A 26320-nucleotide genomic window follows, 5' to 3' on the forward strand; every position below is an offset into this window, starting at 1 on the left:
GATTTCATGCACATATCACGCTAGGCCCTATGCATTGCATTGTATGTTAAGCTTAACCTACAAAGCTTTGTAGAGGATCCGGCTTCCATGTAATTCTACAATTGTATGAGCATTGAGCAGGCGGATATCACACAGTAGCAATGTAGTTCCGTGCACAGCACGTCAACACAGTAACGTGTCGTGCAAAGACGATCGGAGGTGCACCTCGAGCTCTGAGTTGTACGAACGGCTCAAATGAGATCAAAATTACATGGGCCCCACAATGACGTATTTATTATATCCATACCGTTTATCCATTTTTTGTGATCATTTTAGAGCATTTGAAAAAAAAAATGAATCATATCTAAAGCTCAAATGGACCACACCGCTAGCAGCGAGGATAATGATTTTCACCGAAAATGAATCCGAACCTTGCCGAGTCGGACTCGGATTGGATCAGGCCAGCGATGGTTCAGATCGAGTTCAGGTAAGGCCATGTAAATTTCAAATTGAGTCGAGTTAGACCCAATCCGATCCGACTCGGTCCGATGCCTAGCTCTACGAATGGGGCTAATTTTTGGGTCTTGGGCCTAACATGGGGTGACGCTCCTGGTGGTCCGCATGGATTTTGCATAAGCATAATGGTGTTGGGGCCCACCTTTTAAATACAATAGATAAAAGACATGTCGCTTGCAGCCTTTTCATTTTGAAAAGACTAAGGTGCATGGCAGCCGCAGGGAGGGGGGTGGGGTGAGCAGAGAGAGGACAACGGGGAAGAGGAGGAGGAGAGGAAGAACGAAACCCCTCTTTTCTAAGATTATAACAACATAGCAGCCTTTCGGTGAGGTTTTTTTCATTCTCCATTTTATTTTTTTTACTTTTTTATTGAGGCAAACAAAAATCCTCTCTCTCTTTCTCAATATCGTTGATAATCCTAACCTATCGATGATCTATCGCATTGTATCAATCATATCGTCGATACAATGTGACATATCGTCAATATAAGACTTGATGACCTATGGTTTAACTAGGGATATGGTCCTTGATATAGTGGAATGGCAGAACAGAATTCATCTAGCTGAACCCAAATAGTTGGTATAAGGCCTAGATGATGATGACGATGTAAAATTTAAGGGAATTAATCACTATCCTTCAGGTCCCCATATACACCTTAACATATTGGTCTAGCTGAAAGAAGAATAGAACATCAATGAAAGAACCAGAACCATACTTTCTTTTATCAGTGAAACATACTTCTGCACAAGTACTCAAGATCAACCTGGCTGATTACGTGTATGTTCTCCTGAAAAATCTTCATCGCCTGATGAGAAGTAAACACCTAGTAATTTGTCTCTTAAGTATTTAAATTTGAGATATTTTGAGTGTAAAAAGAAGCCCAGCACCCCCCCACCCCCCCAACATACATACATACATACATACATACATACATATATATATATATAAGTCAAGAATCTTTGCCCCGGGTAAGGGTGATCGGATTTGATTCTAGGAAGACACTTGGCTGGGTGACATGCCCCTCAAAGAAGTTTTCCCTAACATCTTCCAGCTGGCCCCAAGCAAAGAAATTTTGATTAACAGGTGCGTTTCTGTTTCTGGTGGAGAGTTAGTCTGGAATGTGGACTGTAGACAACATTTACAGGACTGGGAGGCTTCCGAGTACGTAGAACTTCTTCACAGATTGCACAGCATCAAATTGGACCTTCACTCTGCTGATCGCATTTCCTGGAAATGGGACAAATCAGGCACCTTCACGGTAAAATCTTTCTATCAGAAGATGGCCTCCCCCCCTGGTACCTATTCTCTCTCATCTTCCCTCATCTGGAAATGTGGGGCTCCCCCAAAATTTCTGGTGTTCGGCTGGCTGGTGGGGCTGAAGAAAATTCTTACGATAGATAATTTGAAGAAAAGGGGGATGCCTATAGTCAACGTTTGCCTTTGCTGCATGAAGGAAGAGGAATCGATTGATCATCTCCTTCTTCACTGTCCATTCGTTGCCTCTATTTGGTCGGAATTTCTGCAATGTTTTAGGCTAAGCTGGTGCAATCCGGGTTCGGTGGATCTCCTGCTGTTTGCATGGCACGGTGTCAGTTTGGGCAAGTCTATGAAGAGGCTGTGGAGAATGTCGATTTTAGCAATATGGTGGGCTGTTTGGATCGAGAGAAACAACAGATGTTTTCACAACATCTCTAATCCCGTGCACAGTACTATTTCCATCGCTAAACGTATGCTTGTTGAATGGGCAGTTTCTGATGTTAGGATCAAGGAGTCTGATCTTTTCTGCTTAAGGTCGCTGTAAGGTCCGCTTTCTCGGCGGACCGCTTTGGTTTTCTCGTTGCTTCCTTCTTTTGCTTCTGTTTTTTTGTTTTTCCCCCTTGTGTTCTCCTTTTCTTTTTAATGAAAATTCAGTTATCTTTCAAAAAAAAAAAAAAGTCAATAATCTTTTATATTGAAATCCAAATTCAAGAATCTTAACAAATCTGTCTTCTGGAAAGTCTTCTGTCCAAACAACATCCCAATAAATTCATCGACTTCAGCAATTTTGAAATGCAAGATGTAAATAAGGCTGAGGGACCTTAGCAACTTAGAAATGCATGGCATACTTCTGAAAACTTACTTTTTTCAAAACGGTAAAAGCCTTCTTTCTCAACAGAGCATCTGAGGCATACATAATGACCCGTTCAACAGCCTGAAAAGGTTCATTTAGCTCTCCAGAAAAGCAAATAACATGAAAAACAATGAGCATACAGGAAATGAAAAATTAAAATAAAAATACCTGCAGGGCAGTGAAAAGACTAGGCATGCAAGATGAGCAATCTGAATGATTCCCGTTATATTCTCTAGAGATATTTCCATCCATAATACTCAATATGAAGTCAATAGCACAACTTTGTAAATCCCATGGCTGGTCAATGGAGGATAGTACATATCTCAACATCCCTACTGCCTGCCACCTTTTAGTCTGGTCTCTTTGGAGTTTACTCTTGACAGCGGCCAAGTCCTCACCAGCAGCCTTTGCAATATCATCAGATATATGGCCCCAGATTACTACAAGAATACATGAAACAAGGAGAAAGAAATAATAATAATAATAACAACAAAGATAATAATAACAACAGCAATAACAAAAATAATAATTACCTAGCAATTTGACATTAGGATGATGAGCTAATAAAAGAGGTATCTAGTCCAACCGGTTGGACCAGAGTTTATGGTCCACCACAGTGAATAACTTCTAACCTATTTCTTCTCCAAAACCAAAAAAAAAAAAAAAAAACAACAACTTCCAACCTATCGTGTGCATGCATGATCTAACTGTCTCAATTGGTTGTTTGCATCCTGAAGATTATCTTGAACAAAAATCAGCCACATTCACTAATCGAGCAGACCAGACTGGTATTTTAATATTTATCAATGACTAGACATTGTTTCGAATGGTGTGGCCCACCTGACAAATGGACGGGGCTGATTTTTGCATAAGTTGGCCTTCGTGGTGGGCCAAACCTGTTGGAATGATTGGATGTCGCACACATCATAGGTTGGAACTTGGAAGTTGTTCTCAGAGTGGACCATAAATTATGGTCCAACCAGATGGACTGGAAACCTTTTCCTAATATATCACCACAGGAGAAAATAAGATGTTGCTTTGTGGAAAAATAAGGGAAACAGAATAAAGAAACATGTTTAGATGTGATGGGTTAAAAGAAACCTGCAAGAGGTGCGCCATTCTTGACAGAGGAAAAGCAACTCATGAAATTCTCACAGTCCTCTACATTTGGTAGAAGATGAATCAGAAAGCTTTTCAACTTGGCAAATACAATGAAGTTGTGAAAAATATAATAACTTGAAATATAATGACGAGTATGGTATGCGCTCAACACCATTTTTTCTAATGGTGGAGAGCCATCCACTGTACACGTGGAACACATGTAAGTTAACCCAGACCATCCAAATTGTGGGTTCCGGTCTGAAGCATAGCCTTAAACTTCCAATATCGAATGATTATTGGCACCAATGTTTTAAGTATCAACGATATCAGCCGATATATCCCACCTATGCGAATGCGATACGAAACACACAAGTAGTGGAATATATCCCACGTGTTCGATCCGATGAGCATTTTCGATTTTCAATCATTTTTTTCTTGTAAATCAATGTTGAATTGTTACAACTCCATGATTTTTCATGTTTTGCATGAAAAGTCATGGATTGGGAGCTTTGATTTCGAGATTTTGTGGAGATGAGCTTAGTTGCAGAAAATTAAAAAAATAAAATCAAAATTTTCCAATTTCTCACAAATCGGTTGTAATCTATGTCCAAATATAAAATCAAACATGTATGTGACCTGATCTAGTGATTCTTCTTTTGTTTTTGAATGTACTGCTTGTGTTTCCACACGTCTTCTTATATTTATAAATTATATGAACTAGACTTTGAATATACTTGCACCAATTCAGTTAGACAACGCATAGATTAGGACCACATACAAACAAAACCTATTATATGCATTAGTTTTTTGTAATGTTTTGATTTATAAGTGTGTATTGATGTGTTTTTTTAACAATCACTGAAGTTACATTAAAAATTCAACCAATTTCCCAATGTTTCCCCATGTTTCCAACAATAACAATACATTACACGATACAACCGATATATCCCATGCGATAACCGATATGTATCCATATTCCAACGGTGCGATACGTAACACGATACCGATATTTCAAACACTGATTGGCACAACTGTTGGCAACCAAATGGATGTCTAAAATTAAAATGGCCAGTCATCTGAATTGAAAAAAAAAAAAAAAAAACAGATAGTAAAGATCATACAAGCAGTATGATTTTCAAGCTATGTTTCACCCAAGGGGCCAGCAATTTTCAAAGCATGGATTGCCATACTTGTATGCACGTGTATAGTGGATCGATTACCAACATTTAGAAAATGGTGGTAAATGACAGACAGCAGTCTAAAATCTGAAACATTACCTTCAAGAATCATATTACTAATCGCCTCAACATCAGATCCAGTTATAAGGCCAAGATATGACAGCCCACAAAAGGGAAGGAAGTGTGATAGTTGCAACACAAAAGAAATACAGCTTGAAACTTTATCAGCCAGACTACTACTCGATATAAGAGCCTGCAAATAAAAAGCTGGATTTGAAGCAAAAGAAGGACAAAAGCAAAAGCATAGAATAGACCAAAATAAGTACCAGAATTCCAGTATACAAATTGCTAAGAACTAGTAATGGCACAGCAAATAAACAGAAATAAGAACTTCAATATACGTGTGGTACCAACCATGACTTGTAAGATGTATAGGCCAAGTAGACCATGGAGTTCCTCTTTTGTTTTTCCCACCTACTTAAGGAAAAAAGAAGAAGAAGAAGAAGAAGAGGAAATTGATTATGCACAGTGAGTTGATAGAAGATAGACAGGCAACATCAGCACTAACCTAAAAAAGCAGGACAGAAGTTCCCACAAGAAGTGTGGCACAAACCAATTTTTCACAAACTGCTTGTATAGAACTGGCAATGCTAATTGCTCTGCTGAGCAAATCCCTTAGAGAGGCTTTATCTTCATCATCTATCTCCGTACATACAGCCCTTACAGTGTTGAGAATAACAGGGACAGCTACTTTTATTTGCTCCAAGTGGCGTCTCTGAATGCAGAGAAATACTGAAAAGCCGTATAAATGCATCAACAATCTGATCAGTTTATTGTTTATTTGCAAACTGCACAACTTTTACATCTTGTAAACAAAATCCAGCAACAAATGTTTAAGTAAACTTCTAGAGAAATAGTTTACTCCATCCGTTGCTTGTTTACATAGTACTGTAGCAGGACCATTCTTAATATGCAACTTATAATGACGATACTTGAGAACAAAACAACAATTGTACATTTCTACCAACATGTGAATGAACTACAAGCAGATTTCCAGTTTCTCACATGGTGATTAGACCAAGAAAAGAAGCAATAAAGGAACAGACGTTTACTGCCTTCTTCTTTTTTTTCAGAATTATTAGTATATGTGGCATCACCTCTTCTATGAAAAGGAATATAATACGCGAGGTAAAAGCACACACAAAAAAAATTCCAAATTATAACGGAGGACCTTCCAAGAATTGTGATTCATGACTCAAAGAGAGGGGAGGGATTGGAGACCTTAAGTATTTAAGAAAATGAAATTTAAAACAACAACAGCACATATCTAAGACTTTTCCTTTTCATTCCATCTTTTCAAAATCCTACCAAGAAAGGATAGGATAGATTCCCATACTGATGTGACGAGCCTTCAAAATCTCCTGCATACAATAGGATAGGCCTCATCGGTACCAACAATGTATATCCTGTGATGGGTTTATACAAAAATGAATCATTAAATAGGGTTCTTTATGGTATACCCAAACTATAAAAACCAAAACCTAAACTTTGCAAATGCCAAACCCTAACATATGTTCTTTATGTGCAAAGTCTTTGGCTGAGTCAGTAAAGAATCCTTTTATAAGTTTTAGAGAGTCAAATTTCGGTGGGAATGATTTCCACATTTCTTGGAGTGATGTCAACTCTTCAAGGTTCGCTAGCTATCATTTTCCAGGGTTGGGGTAAGGATCATCACAGGGCCAACGGAAGTATTACTTTGTAAGCATATCTCATGCACCATTCAATGAAGCTCCCAAGTGCATGTAGGTTGGTTCTTCTACCAGTACACCTGGACCTTTGGGCTTGGGAGGCACCTTTACAAGTAGGGAAGGGCAGTTTATCTTTTTCTATTCTGGTCCCATGGGATTGAGGATTTTCAATGCAGAAGTCCAGGTGATCTGTTAGGGGTTTGCATCTTATCCAGTCTTCACCCGAGCCCCTTGTGGTTGGCTCTCCAAAAAACGTCATTCAAAATATCAAATTGAGCCATTGTGGAGATTAACTTTAACTCTGCCAAGATTTGCAATCTTATGTTGAGGTTTAAACTTTGATTTTCCTGGAATCGAGGTAGATAATGATGCAGAACCAATGCATGAACCATGTATTATGTGAGATCAAGTAACAAAATTAAGGTAATCAACAAAAGAACATAAAGTCTGCCATTATGATCACTAATACCAAGTAAACCATAAGAATATCATGTATAATCCTAGCCTAGGTTACCAACAGCATAGCACAAGTCATTAAATAAAGAAAACTAGGATCTAATGGATGTAGAGACATCCAATTAGCATAGGGTAAAGCTTATTTCAAAGTAAAAGACCTAATACTACCTAGAGTAAAATTAGGGTTAAGGAAATTGGGGAAATCTGGGATTTAGGGTTTATGGGATCAAATTGAATGAAGGGGCTAAAGGGTTTAGAGGTTAGGATATGGGAATTAGGGTTTTGGGTGGAAGGGGTGTAAGGATTTTGGGTGAATTGAAGACTGGGAGAAGTTAGGGTTTGGTACTTTGGGAAATAGGAAATTTAGGGATTTCTAGGTTTAGGGCAGGGTTTGCGACAATAGAGAAGAGGGTTTTAATTCTAGGGCGATGGGAAACCAAAAGGGCCAAGGTGTCACACGTGTGGCTAGGTTGGATGGGTTCAAGTCTTTTTAGGGTTTGAATTGTTGATGGGTATGGGAAAGTGAAGTTTAGAATAAGAAGAAGATCTAGGATAAGAGAATCAAAGAACTTAGAAGAAAATACATTGATGGATAATGAAAGGGTGATGTTGTGGGATAGATGGAGACCTCGCACCTCCGTTGATGAAGATTAATCTCACACCAATCTCCCTTTCAAATCTCATGAAGATGGAAGAAGAAAAAAAGAGCAAAAGCCTCTCTTTTTTTTTCTTTTTCTTTTTTACAAAATCCAATAGCAATAGGTCACATGCCCACCCCTTCTTTTATGACTCCAAGAAGTTTTAAAATTCCAAAAAACATCTTGTCTTATAAAATTTTAATAAAAATGGCTCTAGTCTAAAGAAAATCTATTAAAATCACTCATAAAGGTGTCCAAACATAAAATAATCAAACTAAATCCTAAAAGATGATAAATTAAAATTTAAAAAAAAAAAAAAAAAACTGATGTGGACGATCCATGTTGAATGGCCCGATCATGTGATCTATGCGATCCAACGGCCCGATTGTCACATAATCCAGCGGTCTAAATCATTCCATATAACAAGCCATGTGCATATTCCCAATATAGGGTCTTCCAGATGCTCGCACATGCACATGGGATCTTCAACACAATCACAGGTACTCGCCTAGCCATAGGGAAATCGGTGCAGCCCCCCTCCTCCGATACGTACACAAAGGTGTACCTGAAGTGATATCCTCGTCAACTCTCCTCGGGTGAGAAGAGTTCGCTTCTGGCGGACTAAAACTCCTATAGCGCTCTAAAATGTCTGGATCTAAATGTTGTAGCTCATCCTCTGTAATCCAAGTATTGTCTGAAATCGGCATATGCTTCCACTTGGCGAGGAATTTCTGAAATCCCCCATGGTAAGTGGAAACTACTTGTGCATACAATATGTCTTCAATTTGTTCACTTTGAGCAGGCAAAGAGGGTAAAGGTGGTAAAGGCTCAAATGATTGGTCAGGCAGGGGCCATGGGTTTGGCACTATGTCATGGTCTATGGGAGGGTTTGTGGATGGATCAAGGGTCATAGTTAGAGTGCTAATTATCCCAAGCACCAATAGCGAGGAGTATCTGAGATGACCGGAAAGACTTGTGACCTATGGTCTAACTGAAGTTATGGACCTTGATAGAGTGGAATGCCATTACAGGATTCATGTAGCCCAACCCAATTAATTGGGATGAGGCTTAGATGATGATGATGATTTGAGATGGCCAAAAGCTTCAGTAATAACAAAGCAACAAAGCTAAGCTGTGTCTGTTGCAGCTGAAAATGTACCTTCCATTCTAAAGGTACAACTACAAGTATATTTATGCACCATAAGAAATCATATTCCATTACTCCAAGCAAAAGAGACACAACTCTCCCCATTCACCATCTAACAGATAAGAAATCATATTCCACTCCAATAAGTTCTCAAAGGACCAATATCTGCTACATAGATGGGATAGCTCCCTAAATGAGAGGGTATCAAATCAAAAATGGGGAGAAACTATAGATGCCAAAATGGATGTTTCATATAAGAGTGGCACTTAAATGACTAGGGTGTATGGCACATGTGATGCACATGGAGAGAAAGGAAGAGAGAGAGAAACAAAAAAAATACCAATGTTCTTCCTCTTCTCCTTCTCCTTCAACAAAGAGAAAGCGAGAGAAATCTATTGAGTTAAATGAGAAAAACAGAGATTCACATATTCAAAGAGAGATTGGTAGAGCGAAGGGTGGAGCTTGAGAGATTCAGAGAGAGAGAGAGAGAGAGAGAGAGAGAGAAGCTAGGGTTTATCGTTAGGAGGGTGAAAGTAAATCTCAACCGTCCAATGGAAGGGTGCAGGTAAAATCCTGTCCGTCAATTGTTAAGCACACAATTTTCTATTCCGAAAATGCCATTCTTCAAGTATGTAAATTACATTTATAACTAAATAAATTTCAAAGGACACAACCCTCTCTAAAACTAATTGCAGGGGCAAAAATGTTCAATGCTATTGGTGTTATATATAATAGAGATTCATAAAACTTCATTGGAAATGGAATCAATCAAAAAAAAAAAAAAAAAAGTTGTGTGCAACTAGTTCATGGGTAGCATTATGCGAATGTTCCATTCAAAACACACATTTTTTTACCATATATAATAGCCAAAAGCTGATATAATATCAGTTTAAGCCATAAGTATTCATAAGTCTACCTTTCGACAGCCCACTCAAAATAGGAACATAACAAGCTGGTGTCTTCAACACTTTAGGGAGGGAATCCAGTGCCTGGTCCAATTAAAAGGAAATGTCACCAGCAAAGGCAACAAAATCACGATATGACAAGAAAAAGAAAAGTATGACATTAGCAAAAGGAGGCTAGTAATTCATATGAGAATCTATGAGTCTTCTATTCATATAAAACTAATACATACTAATACACAATTGTACCAGAACAGAAGTCACGGAGTTTTATGAAGCATCGAATAAATCATCGCTGCATTTTTTTTTTATTTTTTTTTAAAGTCTAAGAAGAATAGTAGGTTTCATTGAGTTTTGTGCCCATCTCACGCAATGCATAACGGTTTCTTTCTGACAGCAAAATGACCTGTAAATCATACTGCTCAGCCCAGAAGGAAATGTGTATCAGGTGGCTGGGTAATACAAAAAACCACGAAGGTGATTAAATGGCACAATCAAATCATTTTCCTTGTTTGTGAATTACCATGCAACTCTGCGGAGGAGATGAAAAGAGAGGACCTGCAAGCTCCCGACGAAGGGCTTCATTTGAAATAAAAGATGATGTTCTGACATTTTAAATGAAGTTGGTAAAACCTGAAATGATTCACCTTACTTCAATTATCTGATTGGTTGTTGACAATTGAAGTTGATTGGATATTTGCAGCAGAAACCAAAGAATGCATTATTGGAATTATGACAGCTGTCTGGACACTTATTTTGATGACAGTAGGGAACCTGGGCCCTCGTGAAGATATTGTTGAAAATGAAAGAAGCTGCAACTTGAGGATGTAACACACTAAGAAGTGGAAGTTCCAGGGCCTGGAATTATGCTTCATGTTGCTAGTGCTACAGGAATCATCTATATCATTTGAGACAATTAGCATTGGGACATTCATTAAGCAAGAGTAGCAGCCCCCCTTAGCATGGAAAATAGAAAGAGGTCTCAATTTGCATTTGACCATTCATGATGTCAAGGTATCCCATAATGCACACGCCAGAAGGGATGAATATCGACACATCTTATTACATTGAGAGTCCACCCACATAATTAACATGTGTAGTCCGGGTATCTGAAACTAAATTTTCTAATGAAATACTGATCCATAACGTGTTTACTTTCTGAAAAATTTATTCCTACGAATGGTAACTCTGCAGTTACTGATACAACATTGCAACTACCTGGTGCCAGACCACTACAACTAGAAGAATCCGGCGCACAGTCCACATTCAAATAAAGTCAACCAATTCCAAAATCAATAGTCAATACCCTAAACTGAAGAAAAATGAAACTATTGGAAGAGGATGATCACAAGCCACTGAAGAAGTTCCTGGGAGACAGACGCAGTCAGTGGTCGAGATAAAAGAGAAAACAATGAAGAGTGTAAAACACTCAACAAGAGCTTTAGGGAAAAACATATGAGGATTCACAGGACGCCTACAACAAAAGGTGCCAATGAACCATAACAATCAAAAAAGGTTGCAAAAAACACTGTTGGATTATAATTGGAGATTATTGAAAGGTTATAGAGGCCAACAGAACTTTTTTCAGCCTTTCAAAATGTCTTCAGTTTCAAATTTGAGCTGCGTGCCCTTTTGGAGGAAATAAAGAGTTCTTATCTTCCAAAAAAACAAGGATAGTGATAGTATAGTTTCATCATGGACTGCTTGCTACAATAGATGCATGGTTAACCCGCATGACTCCTAAACTTGAGCTCAAGTGCTGAAGGATCTAAAGGATTGGTGTAATGATTGTAAGCAAGCTGTCCAGTTGCTAGTCTAAAGCTGTGTGAATTAAAAGAATGCAAATGACTGATGACCTAGGTCACTATGTAAGACAGTCATCAGGGAAAATTTTGTGAAAGCCAAAATATAATGGAATAAATAGAAAGGATAAAGAGAGGAGAAGACTTTTGCTTGATTAGATTGAGTACATGACAGTGGAATCTGTAGACTTCTCAAGTCTAGCTAGAAGCTTACTATTATATTTAGAAGATTGTATAATCCTCCAAATCTATGATATTACAAAGTTATAAGAATGCCAAAACAAAAAGTAAGAATAAAAAATAAAAAATGCATGATGTTTTCCAGAGACTTCAAGAAAAACTAATTTTCTCTTTACACTCCCCTTGAAGCTGAGAGTGGTTCAAGGGAGGATGAAAAGTTTGGAATGAATATCTTGATAACATTCCATGCCGAGCCCTTTGGTGAAGACATCCGCAAGATGACCAATAGAGGTAACAAAATCAAGGGCAATTTCTTAATCCTTGACCTTTTCACAAATGAAATGATGATCAAGCACACAATGTTAGGAATATCGAAAACAGGATTGTGAAAGAGTTTCAACACACTTTGGTTGTCAAAGTAAAGAGCACAAGTGCCAAGGCAAAACCAAATCTCATGAAAAATATGACGCAAGTTAACCAAGCCACCTCAGCAGCAGCAGCTGACATGGAGTGATATTCCACCTCTACAGTCTACACTGTGTAGCAACTGTCCTCTCTTTCTAGCTGCACCAGGGAATGAGATAACCATCAATGGCAACACAATAGCTGGTAGCTGAACATCAAGAATAGGGATCAATAGCAATCTGAATCCGAAGAGGTACAGAGGCGAATCTGAACAGTGCCAATGGAACAAGAGAGGATACCATAGTCATTTGTTCCCTTGAGGTACTAAAGAATCAATTTAGCTGCCTAAAGGTGGAAAGTCTTGGGAGCATGTAAATACTGACAGACCTGATTTATTGAAAGGTATCTTCCAAACTGAAATAGGTCTTCTAAGTTCTAACGGCAAACTGCCTTCACTGCTGAATTCCTTTTTTGAAAAACAATGTAAGTGTCATTTGGTTAGCACTGAAGCATCCCAAAACATTTGAGAAGCTCCTGAACATACATGTGCTAGTAGAGATGAATCTCATGAGTAGATTCAGTAGATGTCTGTTTCTTCATATCAGCAATGGAAGATGCATCACGCTGTAAAATGATGATTATGTCATCAACATTACAAGGACCACTACAAAGCTGCCAGAAGTAAACCTGACAAATACTCCTAGAAAAGGTTTTTTTTTTTTTTTTTTTTGAGCGATAATACTCCTGGAAAAGTTTCGGATTTGAAAAGCTTAAAATGCTCAAACCAATCATGAGGGACCTGCTTGAGCCCATAAATGGCATGTGAGTCAACAGGTAAACTCTTTCATTTCCTTTTTAGAGAATGATACAAGCATATCCCTATTCCCAATTCCTGGTCCAGACAAAATCAATATTTGGAATGGGCCCGGCCCATTAAACCCCAACCGGTTCAAAATCCAGGCCTACCCACGTGTGGCGCCCACATGCTCAAATGTGTGAGGACCACAAGGAATCCACATAATGGATGGGGAGGTGTTAGTTTTTTCTTTAGTGATTGCTGCTTCAAAATAAGAGCGAAAATAACAAAAATACCCCCAATAAGATATAATAGGAAGTATTGTTTAGTGAAGGGTAATTTAGCATTTTGATTGTTAATAGGGTTTTAGTTCATTGTGTTAAACTATCTAAAGCTCATGTTGAGCGTTGATAGCTATTAGGATTGAGTGGAAGTCTTTTTCTTTTTTTTTCTCTCTCTCTTTGGAGAATCCTTTTCAAGTTTGAGCATATATAGTTTTGTGGTATGTGTGCCATGGGTCCTAGCATGTGTTGCAAGGTTTCATCTCCATCGTATAGCACTTTTGGTGGTTCCAACTGCGTCTAAGGGAGTATTAGAGCCAGTTGCTCTCAGGAGTTGAGGGTTTTCCCTCTTCCTTTTACTCATCATCTTCTTCCTCTCATCTTCACCCATATCTTTCTTTTTCTCTGTGGATTCAAATCAAACCCTGTGCATCCCTCCTTCCTCATCCATAAACCCTAGCCATTCTCAAAGCCCCAAAACTGCTATAAATCTTAGCCGCCGATTTCCCACAACCTAGATCTACAATTCAAAAAATAAAATCCTGCCCATTCACCCTAGTAGATCTCAAATGTAATTCTAGAAAATCCTTGGATTAAAGTTTAGATACACCCTAGCCCTTAGATCTAACCCATAAAATCCTAGATCTAGTTTCATGACCAAAAATCTAGCCCTATCACCCTCCTCAATCTCTACTGTCCACCCACATAGCCATTCCTAATGGTTGGATCTGGCCAATTTTAAAGATCAGCAATCACACGTTTTCCATCCATCAAAACCAGTCGTTCACAATCAATCCAGCATTCAATCCGTTTGTTTGACAAGATCAATATCCATTTATGATTTAAAGGCTGAATTGGTGGAACTAAGGTCAATCCAGCAGTAAGATCTGCCAAAAGTTTCATATAAGCATGCATACAAGATCCACAAACATCCAATGACAAATCAATGATTGGATCCTCACCATATGTGATTAAGGTATGTCGTCTCTAAACTCACATGCGCACGCACATCCTCTGAAAATATGATTAAAACGATGCGAAAATTTGACAGAAAAACTAATATTGATTAAGGGTTCAATGCCTATTCTTAAATAGAGGTGGCAATGGGCCAGGTCAGCCCGCAAGTAAACTGGCACCCGACCCACTTATGGGGCGTGATTGGGCCAAGCTTAATATATAGTGGGTTGGGCTCGAGTTAGAAATTTGGCCCATTTAAGTAAATGGGTCAGGCTTGGATTAATCGCTCACAATCCGGCCCACCCATATAGCTTATCTATGAGCTGGGCCAAATGACCCGACCCAACCTAGCCCAAAACCCGAAACAAATTGATAAGAGATAAGTTATAGATACATCCAAAAGATGTATGTATGTTTGTATGTATTCACTCATCGGGCTGACTAAGCATACCATTAGTCTCATATTCCATTCTTAAACCCACGTCTGCTCGTGTTGGGTCAGGTCGGGTCAGTCAAGCTCGATCCAATTACAATTAAATGGTTTGCATTGAGTCAAGCTTGGGCTTGATGAATTTTAAATTGGTTGGATTGGGCCACAGGGTAATGGGTCACAGGTTGGATTTGGGCAGGAATGCTTGGCCCGTTTAGTAAATGGGCCAAGCTCGAGTTAACCCCAACCCAATCTAAACTCGAAGCATTGCCACCCCTATTCTTCATGGTTGAATGAACATTGTCAAGGAAGTAAGCAAGAAACCTATGACAAACTCTTAGAATAGCCATGATCACAATGAATTCATGGAGTCGGGAAACCAATCTCCTAGGTAAACTGGATTAATTATATAAATAGAAAGGATAAAAAATGGAGACGAGGAAGAGAATATTAGTATTGCTCGATTATCTAAGAGATCGCTAGAAAACTAATTCTCTTAAATGCAAAGGAAAACTTATTTCTCTTACAATTAGTACTTTTCTTTCCTCCACTTCCCTCAAAACGATGGTAGACCCTTGCAATTTGGAAATATGAAAACTGTCCATAGAACAAAATCACATTTAAGTTCGCGGTTTTTGTTAAATGGACCATTGTGATCACTCAAGTGGTCTGGCTTGGTCTCACTTGTGGTAACTTCTAATTATTAGGCTAAAATATGTGTCAAGCTAGAGTGTAGGCCCATGGGAATAGTGTATGTATTATATAGGTAAAGGGGGGCAATTTTTGTAATTTTTTAATAATGAAAACCAAGGTACTCCGAAACGGCTACGTAATGGCAGTTGCATAACAGTAATGGTAGTAACCGTTATGCATAAAATTGAACTGTGACAGCCGTAATGGCCACGTAGCGGTCCATTAAGAGGCCAAAATAGATTTTTCTAAGAAAATATATTCATAATGCCCATTATGGCCCGTATCAAACGGTAACAGCGGTGGCCGTTATGGCCACTATTACCGTTATGGAATGCCGTAATGAAAGCCCTAATATAATAAGAGAAGGGTTTGGGAGTGGTAACGGCAGTGGCCGTTATGACCACTATTACCGTTACAGATGCTTTAATGAAAAATATAATAAGAGAAGGGTGTGGGAGTGTTGAGCATATTGAGCAGCACTTCTCACACTTCACTCTCCTTTCTCCTCTTTTGTTCAATTTGAAGGTTTTCCATAGTATTAGAGAACATCGAGAGGTGATTCTAATCCAGATCTTCTCTCAAAACCATAACCTATCAATCATATTTTCGAGGAATTCTCAAAAACCCTAAAGCACCGATTGAACCTTAGAAGGGAGGATCCTTCTTCCTTTTTCGCAGAAAACATAATAATTATTATTTTTAAATCAGAAAACAGGATGTTTCCTCCAATCATTTTAAGATGAGCGCAGTTTCTTGCAAAAGAAATGCAAAAATCAGTCTTGGAAGATGAAAGTTTGTTGATTTTTTATATCAGGGTGATGTTGGAATTGTTATCCCTCAATTACTTTGCAGCAAACGGCAGTTTTTTAATAGATTCTTGTTATCCGTGACCTAATATGGATATAGTTGAGTGTGGATCTAATTATAGAAAAACATTTTTCAATACATGTCAAGTTCATTGAAAGTGGGTTAGAGCACTAAAGGTGTGGTTGTTGGTTCTTCATCATTGCCTGAGAATTCTAATTCCTCATTTAATGCATCAATTACATCTTTAAAACTCAATGAGCATAACTACTTTCTATGGGCTAAATCTGCCCAAGTATTTATTTTAAGCCAAAAGAAGGATCACTTCCTCATGGGGACCAAACCTGAGAAATCCGATCATAAATATAAAAAGTGGATGCATGATGATGCTTAGATTAAGTCCTAGTTATGGAATAGTATGAAACCTAAAATCCATTCAAACTTAGTTGTTGCTGTTGTTATTATTATTATTATTATTATTACTAAAGACGCATAGGATACATTTGGAAGGATGTATTCTTCAAAACAAAATATTTCTTGGGTGTATCAGTTGTACAAAGAGATTTTCTCCCCTCAAAAGATAGATAAATCTCTTGGTGAGTATCTTGTCAAGCTTACTGGTATGTGAGACGAACTTTTGATCTATCATCTCATTATTTCGAATATGACACTTATGAAAAAGCATATGGACACATGAAAGTGGTGAAGCTCTTGTCCGATTTGCCAAAGAAGTATCAAAGAGTTTCTATTGGAAACGATTTTGGCAGCACTCAGGTTAATAGTACAGATAAATTAGCCTTGTTATCTCACTAGTTACACTGGTACTCATGGAGGTTGTAGTGGACAGACTAGCAATGGAGGTTTTTGCAGTGGCAGATGCAGTAGAGTTTCAAGGGAAGGTAGAGGTGGTCATGGTGGCAGAGGAAATCATTTTTGTACTCACTATGGGCTGACTATTCATTTTATGGATTTCTATTGGAACCTTCAAGGGAAACCACTGAGGGCCAATCAAGCACAAGTTGTTGATGATGTTCCATCTGACAGTGTTGGTGGCGATCAAGTTATTGTCACATTATCACTAGAAGAATATGTGCAGTCCCTCTCCTATAGTGATCCTTCATTGAATAATGTACCCTCCACATCTACTGCTACTTTGGCTCATTCAGGTAAAAATGCATCTCTTGTCATCCCAACTCTCCCTAGATAATAGATTCTAGAGCTTCTGATCATATTATTGGTAATCGCAGTTTAGTATCCTCATTTGGTCTTACTTCTATTATGTTTATTGCCTTAGTTGATGATACTTCCTCCAACATTAGCATGTGTCATTATCTTCAATCTTATATGCCCCTAAATTTTCCTTCAGTCTTTATCCATGAATAACCTAATATAGTCTCTAAACTGGTCTGTCACCTTCTTCCATTCTCATTGTGTTTTTCAAAATCTGAAGACGGGAAGGACGATTGGTAGAGGACATAAGAGGAATGGTTTGTATTATTTGGAGAGAGAATCAGTACGTGCTGAGGTATTGCCTGAGGATCCTACTATCCAGTAGCAGTGTCGTACAGGCCATCCGTCTCTCCAGAAACTACAAGGCGTTGTTCCATCCCAAGTTTCGATTGCAAAATGTGCTAACTGAGTAAACACCGTAAAGTACCTTTTTCTTCTAAAGTTGATGAAAAAAACATTGTTCCATTTAAGTTAGTTGGACCAACTCGAGTTCCTAGTCTGTTAGGTTTCAGTATTTTTTCTCTTTTTTTTACTATTATAGAATGACCTGGCTATATCTTATGAAAAATCAGTTAGAAGTTTTCTATATATTTCATAATTTTCATAGTGAACTTGGCTAAACTTTTTGCATATTTAGATCTGATAATTCATTAGAATTTGTGTCGTGATTTTCAGTTCTATTTGTAATGTCATGGTACTATTCATCAAATTTCTAGTGCTTACACACCTAAGGAAAATGAAGTGGTTGAGGACAAGAATAGACATTTGATTGAAGTTACAAGTGGTTTATTTTAAGAAATGAATGTTCTTTTCTGGAGCAATGTCGTGACTCGTGCCTACCGCATGTTATTTGATAAATCAAATACATTTTTCTGTTTTGGATGGGAAAACACTATTTCCTTGTTGTTTCTTGATAATCCAATCTTTTCTATTCCTCCAAAAGTCTTCAATTGTGCTTATTTTGTTCACCTATTTAAGCCTGACCAAGAAAAACTTGCTCCTATTTTCTTTCGAAAAAAATCTGAAAAACCTATATCAGCCCCATAATGATCCATTACGGGGCCGTTACAACCTTTACGGGGGGGCGTAACGGGCCATTACAGCCTTTACAACCCCGTAACATGTAACGGTTGCCACTGTTACCTTTACGGCACACCATGATCTAGATACTTTTTCCCGTGGCTAAACTTTATTCAGTTTGAGTTGTTATTTTTATAACTGCCGATCGTGATTATCCTCTCTTTCTTCTTAATGTGAATAATGCATTTTTGTCTGGGGATTTCCAAGATAAGGTATATATGGAGCAACCTCCTAGGTATGTTGCTTAGGGAGGAACCCTCTAATGTATGCAAATTAAACAAATCTATCTGTGAGCTATAACAATCACCCAGAGCCTAGTTTAAGAAATTCAGCAATGTGGTAATATCATATGGTTTGAACAGTAGTAAAGTGGATCATTCAGTTTTCTCTTGCCATATTACATCGAGGTCATATTGCACATGTTGTATATATGGATGACATTACAATTACAACTGATGACTAAGTGGGTATTGACAAACTGAAGTCGTATCTTCCCTCCCAGTTCCATATTAAAGACCTTGGATTACTTTGCTATTTTTTGGGCATAGAAGTGACGAGATCTAAAGTTGGGACAAATTTGTGCCACACAAAATATGTTTGTGATTTGTTAAAAGAGCAAGGTGTGTTGGATGTTAAACCCACAGATACACCTATTTATTTTCATCTTAGGCTTGATCTGAAGAAGGAGAGTTATTGACAAACCCAAGTATGTATAGAAGACTCATTGGCAAACTCATGTATTTAACCGTTACTAGGCCTAATATTGCATTCTCTTTAAGTGTGATTAGCCAATTTATGCAAAATTCCAGAGCTCCACATTTCTTAGATACTTAAATTGTGGACCTAGGGAAGGTATCTTATGTAGATCTCATGGCCATAAAAGCAAGACACTCTTATGCAGATTATGCAGAGTCAAGGTCGACTACAGGTTACTGTACATTTCTTGGTAGTAATATAGTTACCTGAAAAAGCAAGAAGCAGAATATTGGTGCCAGGTCTAGTGCTAAGACAAATTATAGATCTATGGCACATGCAACTAGTGAACTCGTCTGGCTGAAATCACTTTTCAAAGAGTTAGGATTTATAGTCCACGTTCCAATGTTTTTATGTTGTGATAATCAAGCTGCTATGCATATAGCCAACAATCCAGTGTTTCATGAAAGAACAAAACACATAGAGGTCGACAAACACTTCATTCGTCATAAGGTTTCTCATAAAGAAATTTCTACTCCATATATCTTGTCTCATGATTAGATTGTAGATCTATCCACCAAAGCTCTTGGGAAGTCTCAATTTGAAAAGCTTATTTTCAAGCTAGACATGTACAATGCCTATGCTCCAACTTGAGGGGGAGTGCTAAATGGACCATTGTGATCACTCGAGTGGACTGGCTTTATCTCACATGTGGTCTCCTATAATTAATGGGCTAAAATGTGTTGGGGTAGATTTTAGACCCATGGGCTTAGTTTATGTAATATTTAAGTGGAAGGGGCAGTTTTATAATTTTTATTTTAATAATGAAAACCCTAATTTAATAAGAGGGGGGTGTAAGCGTGGGAGTATATTGAGAAGCCCTTCTCACTCTTCTCTCTTCTTGCTCTTATATTTTCTTCTCTTTTCTTTAATTTTAAGGTTTTACATTGGCTTTCATCAATAAATACGTCCTTTAAAAAAAAAAAAAAAAAGTTGAGATATCACTTTAACAAAATGCATCCTTTACACAACTAAATGAATCTGGATGCATGAGGATGTCAATGGGATCCTAAAGCCCCCTATCCATGTGAGTGGCCATGGTTCGGCAAAGTCCAATCCGTTAATTTGATGGACCCTTTTGTGCATAAAGGATGCCATAAATTATCATCATCGTCACCATCATCTAAGCCTTACCCCAACTAACTGGGTTGGCTCCATGAATCCTATTCTTCTATTCCAATCTTCCAAATTCAAAGTTCCTAGCCATCTAGACTTGGGCCTTTTATCCAGACTATTGCTACTTTTTCTTAATTGTCCGTTTGCAGGACACTGATCAAAGGGTTGAGATCATCCAATCTAGAAGATTTAGAGGCATCCCCAAGCTACAATGAGACTAATCAAATCAATAGTCTAGATCACCTAATCATAGGCCCCGATTATAAGAAAAGGCAAATCAAGACACTATCAACATCTTAATGCATTGAGACAACAACTTCTCACAAGTATAGCATGAAAGAAGATGGAGTGAAGAGAATTCTTCCATATTAAATGATGAGAAAATACAAGATCCACGAGCCATTGATATGTACAATTTACTCGAGTTTCAATTTGAATAACAAGGGTGCATCGCCCCCTGATCCGAACCATTGGTCCATGGGGTCCAATGGATCATTTCCTAAAAATCTCCTTGAGAGGAGAATCCTAACCTTTCAATTGTAACTTCAAAAGAGAAAATTTGGAAGAGAGATAAAAGTACAGTCCACGTCAACTAAAACATTGGGTGATTTTTAGGACATCGTAATCCACAATGAAGTGCAAGAGACCACATGTCTAGAACATTAAATTCTTTTTTTAGAGGTAGTTGTACTTCTACTAAAGAAGCACAAACAAGGCGAAAGATTACAGCAAAGGCTTTGTCATCTCAACCCAATTGCTACAGTTGGAGGCAACAAAACAATTGATCCAATCTAAGACATCTAGCGTTGCTTTCCTGAATACATCCACTACCAACCTTCAACTACCATGGAAGATCTGATTGTTCCTCTCCCCCCACACTGCTCATATGATCGCCAATAAAACCAACCTCCACGCCACCTCTTCTCTCCTCCTTACTCTTCCCCCACGCCACACAAGGAAAGGATCGTCAATAGACCTTGGCATCACCCATGAGACATTGAAAAGAGCAAAAAACTTCCCCATAACACATAAGCAAGCACGTAGTGAATGAAGAAGCGGTTCACTGATTCCTCGTCCTGCATGTACATTGCACAACTGGAGATCATCGATGCTCTTTTTTGCAATTGTCTATGGTAAGCAACCTACTCCTCTCCATGAGCCACACAAAAGCTAAGAACTTGGGAGGAGGCCCATAATGCCAAACATAGGAGGTATGGCCACACTTCCCACTAGGAGAAAATATGGTCAGCATCTTATAGAAAGATTGAATTATGAATAGCCTAGATTTGAGCATGGACTAGAGCATCAAATCCCTTTTGCCGAACATTGATCACACAAAATGGAGTCTCGTCAAAAGCCTAATGAGCTTTCCCACTTCCTCATCTGATAAATTCCTCCTACAAGGGGGAGACAAAGTCACTGCATTTCAAGTCGCGGAATAACAACAAGCAACCGTTACGTTCTGATCCAAAGCAAGGCTAGTTAACCTTAGAAACTCCTCCTGAAGAGGTCTACTCCAATCCAACAATCTAACTAAAACCAGATTCTCTACTCCTCACCACAAGAAAACCAAATCTCCTCATTAAACAAATTTGCTACCCTACATATGCCTTTCACAATCCCAAGGCCATATAAATTGATGATTCTTTCACCCACCAACCTATCCTCTATTCCATATTTGCAAGCGATCATCTCCCTCTTCTCCACCTATAACCATTTGCCAAGAAATGCCAAGTTCATTTGCTCCATTCTCCTAATCCTTGCACCCTTTCCCACGTCAACTTGCACATTTCATCCCACATTAAGAGGTGAGATTTCTGCTTTGCTTCCGCACTTTGGTGTAAGAAGTCCAACCACAATCTATCTAACCTATCCATCACCACTGTCGAGTGATTGAAGAGGAACATGTAGTAGATTGAAAGATTCAACAAGGCTGCCTTGATCAATGTGATCCTACCCCCCAACAAAAGGTGACTGCTCTTTCACCTAGAAAATTTCATCTCCATTGTTTCAATAATCATATCCCATAAGTGTTTAGCAGGCTTTCCAATGCACAACAAAAGCTCAAGGTACATCGACAAAAGAGACCCGCCCGACAACCAAACACCTCCACCAATCTCTCTACTTCCTCCATGGGAATGCAAAAGCCCAACATCTCATTCTTGGGAATATTCACCTTTAAGTCGAAAACCCTATTTGTACAAAATGTACAAAAAGGAAACAAAGTATATTGTGAATATCCTCAACTTGAGGATGTTATAATTCCACTTCAATAAAATACACCGATAGCCTATTCTAGATCAAGTCATCTTGGACTATCTTATTTATATGATGGTGGCAATGACATCACATGTACTGGTCTCCTTCCTCCTTTCCAAGGGCCATTATTGCAATTTCTTATATTTACTAATGACATAGGTAAGTGAGTTGTTGGTAGTTGATAAAAGTGTTTCCGTCACCACTACAGTCAAGACATGGAGAGTTATTGTTTTGCCAAATAGAGGGCTTCTATATATAACCATGTGAAGAACAAAAATATTACCTCACATCTGTGTTCCTTATGTGCAGAAAGATTAGGCATGCAATTGCAAATCACAAATATGTTAGAGGAAATATATGATTTTGAAGGGTTTTAATTTGTTTCTTCTCATCATACTCCACAAGAGGCTTTACTCTGATCATATATATTGAGCAACACCTTCCCATCCTTTTAATGTATGCAGCTTCTTTAATTAATTTTCTCACTAAAAAAAGAAAAAAGAAAAAAAAGAAGTTTAAACATTGTAATGAGCAGATGATAGATCAAGTAATTCTTATCTTCACAACAATGTCGAACGATCTTACCTCACAAAGGATCGAAAGCATGTCCCTCGGACTACAAACTGAGACGAAATGATCGACAATACTTTCAGCAACCTCCCGACAATCATCTGACACGCCCCCGAATTTCACAACTACCTTGGGCAGCTCAAATGACAAAGCATCCATGATTGCCTATATGCACAATTCAGACGAGATCCCAACGTCAAAAAGTAGCTTGTGTTTAAATGCACTATTGAATCAAATTGAAATTATCAGTCTAATGAAGTGGACATAATCAAATTGTAATGCTATCAAGTTGGAACCATAAAATTGCAATCTGATGACTACTTCCTTACTATAATTAGTGGGAAACACGATTAGTTTTTGTCATTTTCTCTTGATTAAACTGAATGTTTGCAATTCAACTCACTTGCACATCCAAACACGACCTTAATTACCGATCTCATATTGCTTCAACCACAACTAACACAGATGTCAGGTGTGGTGGTAGATCCAGAACGTCCATTTCTTGGTACCCCATTGGACAAACCAAACGATCATCTTTTCCTGTCGAGCATTGACCATTTACCATTTTCACTACCCACAATCCTAATTATTACAAACTGGACGGCTAGGATTCTCTGAACTGTAGGTTTCCAAACAAGGGTCATCCACAGGCAAGATACACTATATGGACGGTCAAGATCAACCAACCTACCAATCACACGCAAGGCAACGGACAATTGATGCAGGAAGATCACTTAGTTTTCAAATTCGCATAGAAACAAAGACAAACCTGATCCAATGGAGGAGAGGATACGAACTGACGAATCGCGGTGAGAACTTCCAACGCGTTTCGTTTCGAAATCTCATCTTCGGGATTGGACAGCGCAGAGCTGCTGACAGAATCGAGGAAGTCGACGAGATCGCAGACTGCAGCATCCGACTGTCGGAAATCTTCAGCTTCCAGAGACTGAAATGAAGAAAAACAGAGAAAGAGAAGATGAAGACAGTATTTTTTTTTTTTTTTTTAAAAGGATATAGATGGAAATTTTGAGAATAAAGGAGGGTATTTGTGACCTTAGAGCATGAATTTAGGGAGTGTTGGAGGCGAGAGAGGAGGGAATCGGAATCGCTGAGTTGGACTCGGTTAAAATCGAGGTCGTTGTTGGGTTTGGATTCTTCCATCGACGACGACATCCCTCAGTTTGCTTTCTTTGTTCTGCTAGACTCCCGCTAAAGAAGTCGGGAGAGACGAGCGTGAAGGGACGCCGATTAGCTACTGACGGGTTGAGTGCCACACTCGCTACTGAAGTGAATTCTCCAAGTTCTGTGGGTCCCTCCATGATGTATGTTTTATATCCACACCGTCCATCCATTTGGAGAGATCATTTTAAGTCATGTTTCAAAGAAGCAGTCATATCCAAATCTGGAGTGGACCCCACCACAGAAAACAGTGGAGAGAGTGACGTCCACCGTTTAAACCTTCCTAAGTTCCACCGTAATGTTTATTTGAGATCCAACCTGTTCGTGAGTTAATACAGACATGACATAATGGAAAACACGTATCAGCTTGATAGAAAACATATCAGACATGACATAATACAGGCATGATCTAAAAAATAAAGCAGATACAAATAGCAGGTGACACACCCTACATGAAACAATCTTATTAAAAACTTCGTGGAGTCCACCGAAGTATTTATTTTCCATCCAACCTGTTGATAAGGCTACAAAGACCTAGATGAAGAGACCGTACAAATATCCTTTTGATCCAAAAATTTTATGGCTCACAAGAAGTTTTTAATGTTTTGTGAAGAGATCTAGATGGATGAAGACACCTAGATGAATGGATCAGTTTTATGTTCTGAAAGAGAACATGAGCACAGTAAGACCCATGAGAAGTTTTCAATGGACAGATTAGATGTTGTGCTGTTAGTGATGCCTCCACATGTGGTGGCCTTTACATGTTCAGTTTTAACTTTTGAGCTGGGTTCAGGGCCCTTTCGAGCCAAATAAGGGCATTTACATTGTTGGGCCCACCTAATAGATGGATTAGATCACCATAAAATCCACTTCAACCATCAGATGCATCAACCTATGTTAGGCATAAGGGCCAAAATTCAGCCATATCCATGATTCAAGTGGACCACATAATCAAAAAGTGTATAAGGTTTTGTTGATGTTCTTAAACTTTTAAAATAACACATATGTTGACTTATTATCCATCATAACCATTCATTCATCTGTAACACCCCGAACTTTTTAATACCCGAGTATTGAAAGTTCTCGAGTGTTATTATGAAATTTAATTTAATATGTATATGTGTACGATACCAATCTAATTATCATAACCTTACATCTATTTCCCAACGTGAATTTAATTGTCGGGAATAGTCTTCATTCATAAATCAAATCATCTAACCATTGATTTTAAGACAAGACCATCCATCATGTGATTTGACATATGTACCTTCCCTTAAATGAATTGGCGAATAATTCTTTTATCCGTAATGATTTAGACATAAGTTCTCTTGTAAGAATTGTTTAGAAAAGTAATATAACTATATAAAACCATTAAATTTCACAAAACTCTTAGATCAACAATAATTACAAAAATGTCATTGACCTATACCCTTGAATTCTAAATCATATGGTTCTCATGATCCGTTTCATGTGAAATTTTATACCAGGCCTAATTATCATAATTTAACCATACACGTCGAATTTCAGCCATTAGATCATTGTAAAAGTGACTCAATTAGCACATCAGCTATTAATCATTGATTTTGATGTCCATCGAGTGAGAAAAGGTCACAGGTAGTTGTAGTAGGATAATTTTCTCCATATGAACGACTTGGATTGACCATCATATGGACCAAGTGTAAAATATGAAAATCCCACTTTGGTAGTCGCGAGGTTATCCTTTTAGAGCTTACCAACTCTTTATAAACTTATATCTTCAGATTTAACCACTTTATGTTGTCCATCGCAACTCAAACTTAAACTACACTTTGGCCTCATATGACTACGATATTATACAAAATTTGGACCCCGATCTATAATCTTACGCCATTGAATGCTGAAGCCAATTCCTTTCTTTTGACGCAAAAGGTGATATTTTGAATTTAAACTTTTCTCACCATCGATCAACCACTAAAATTTGTCCAATTATTTACCTATCCTGATTTCATATTTACTATAAAATTTAGTGCT

The 26320-nt window shown here is 38.2% G+C and overlaps 1 protein-coding gene across 3 annotated transcripts in view; it reads right to left on the minus strand.

The window, feature by feature from the left end:
* Window positions 1-24398, minus strand: part of LOC131254702 (aberrant root formation protein 4) — a 59577-nt gene extending 35179 nt beyond the window's left edge. The window contains exons 1-10 of one of the 3 annotated variants that reach the window (XM_058255396.1): window positions 24185-24398; window positions 23901-24077; window positions 23147-23296; window positions 9790-9862; window positions 5498-5676; window positions 5299-5358; window positions 4984-5137; window positions 3707-3766; window positions 2774-3045; window positions 2615-2686 (exon numbers count right to left, since the gene is read on the minus strand). In XM_058255396.1, the coding sequence (XP_058111379.1) occupies window positions 2615-2686; window positions 2774-3045; window positions 3707-3766; window positions 4984-5137; window positions 5299-5358; window positions 5498-5676; window positions 9790-9862; window positions 23147-23296; window positions 23901-24077; window positions 24185-24304 (1317 nt within the window). In that variant the 5' untranslated portion in view covers window positions 24305-24398. The remainder of the gene's footprint in view (window positions 1-2614; window positions 2687-2773; window positions 3046-3706; window positions 3767-4983; window positions 5138-5298; window positions 5359-5497; window positions 5677-9789; window positions 9863-23146; window positions 23297-23900; window positions 24078-24184) is intronic. The other 2 variants (XM_058255394.1, XM_058255395.1) reach the window with 2 other exon arrangements.
* Window positions 24399-26320: the final 1922 nt, after the last annotated feature.

The sequence above is a fragment of the Magnolia sinica genome, chromosome 9 (assembly GCF_029962835.1).
Source record: "Magnolia sinica isolate HGM2019 chromosome 9, MsV1, whole genome shotgun sequence".
NCBI classification, from domain to species: Eukaryota; Viridiplantae; Streptophyta; class Magnoliopsida; order Magnoliales; family Magnoliaceae; genus Magnolia; species Magnolia sinica.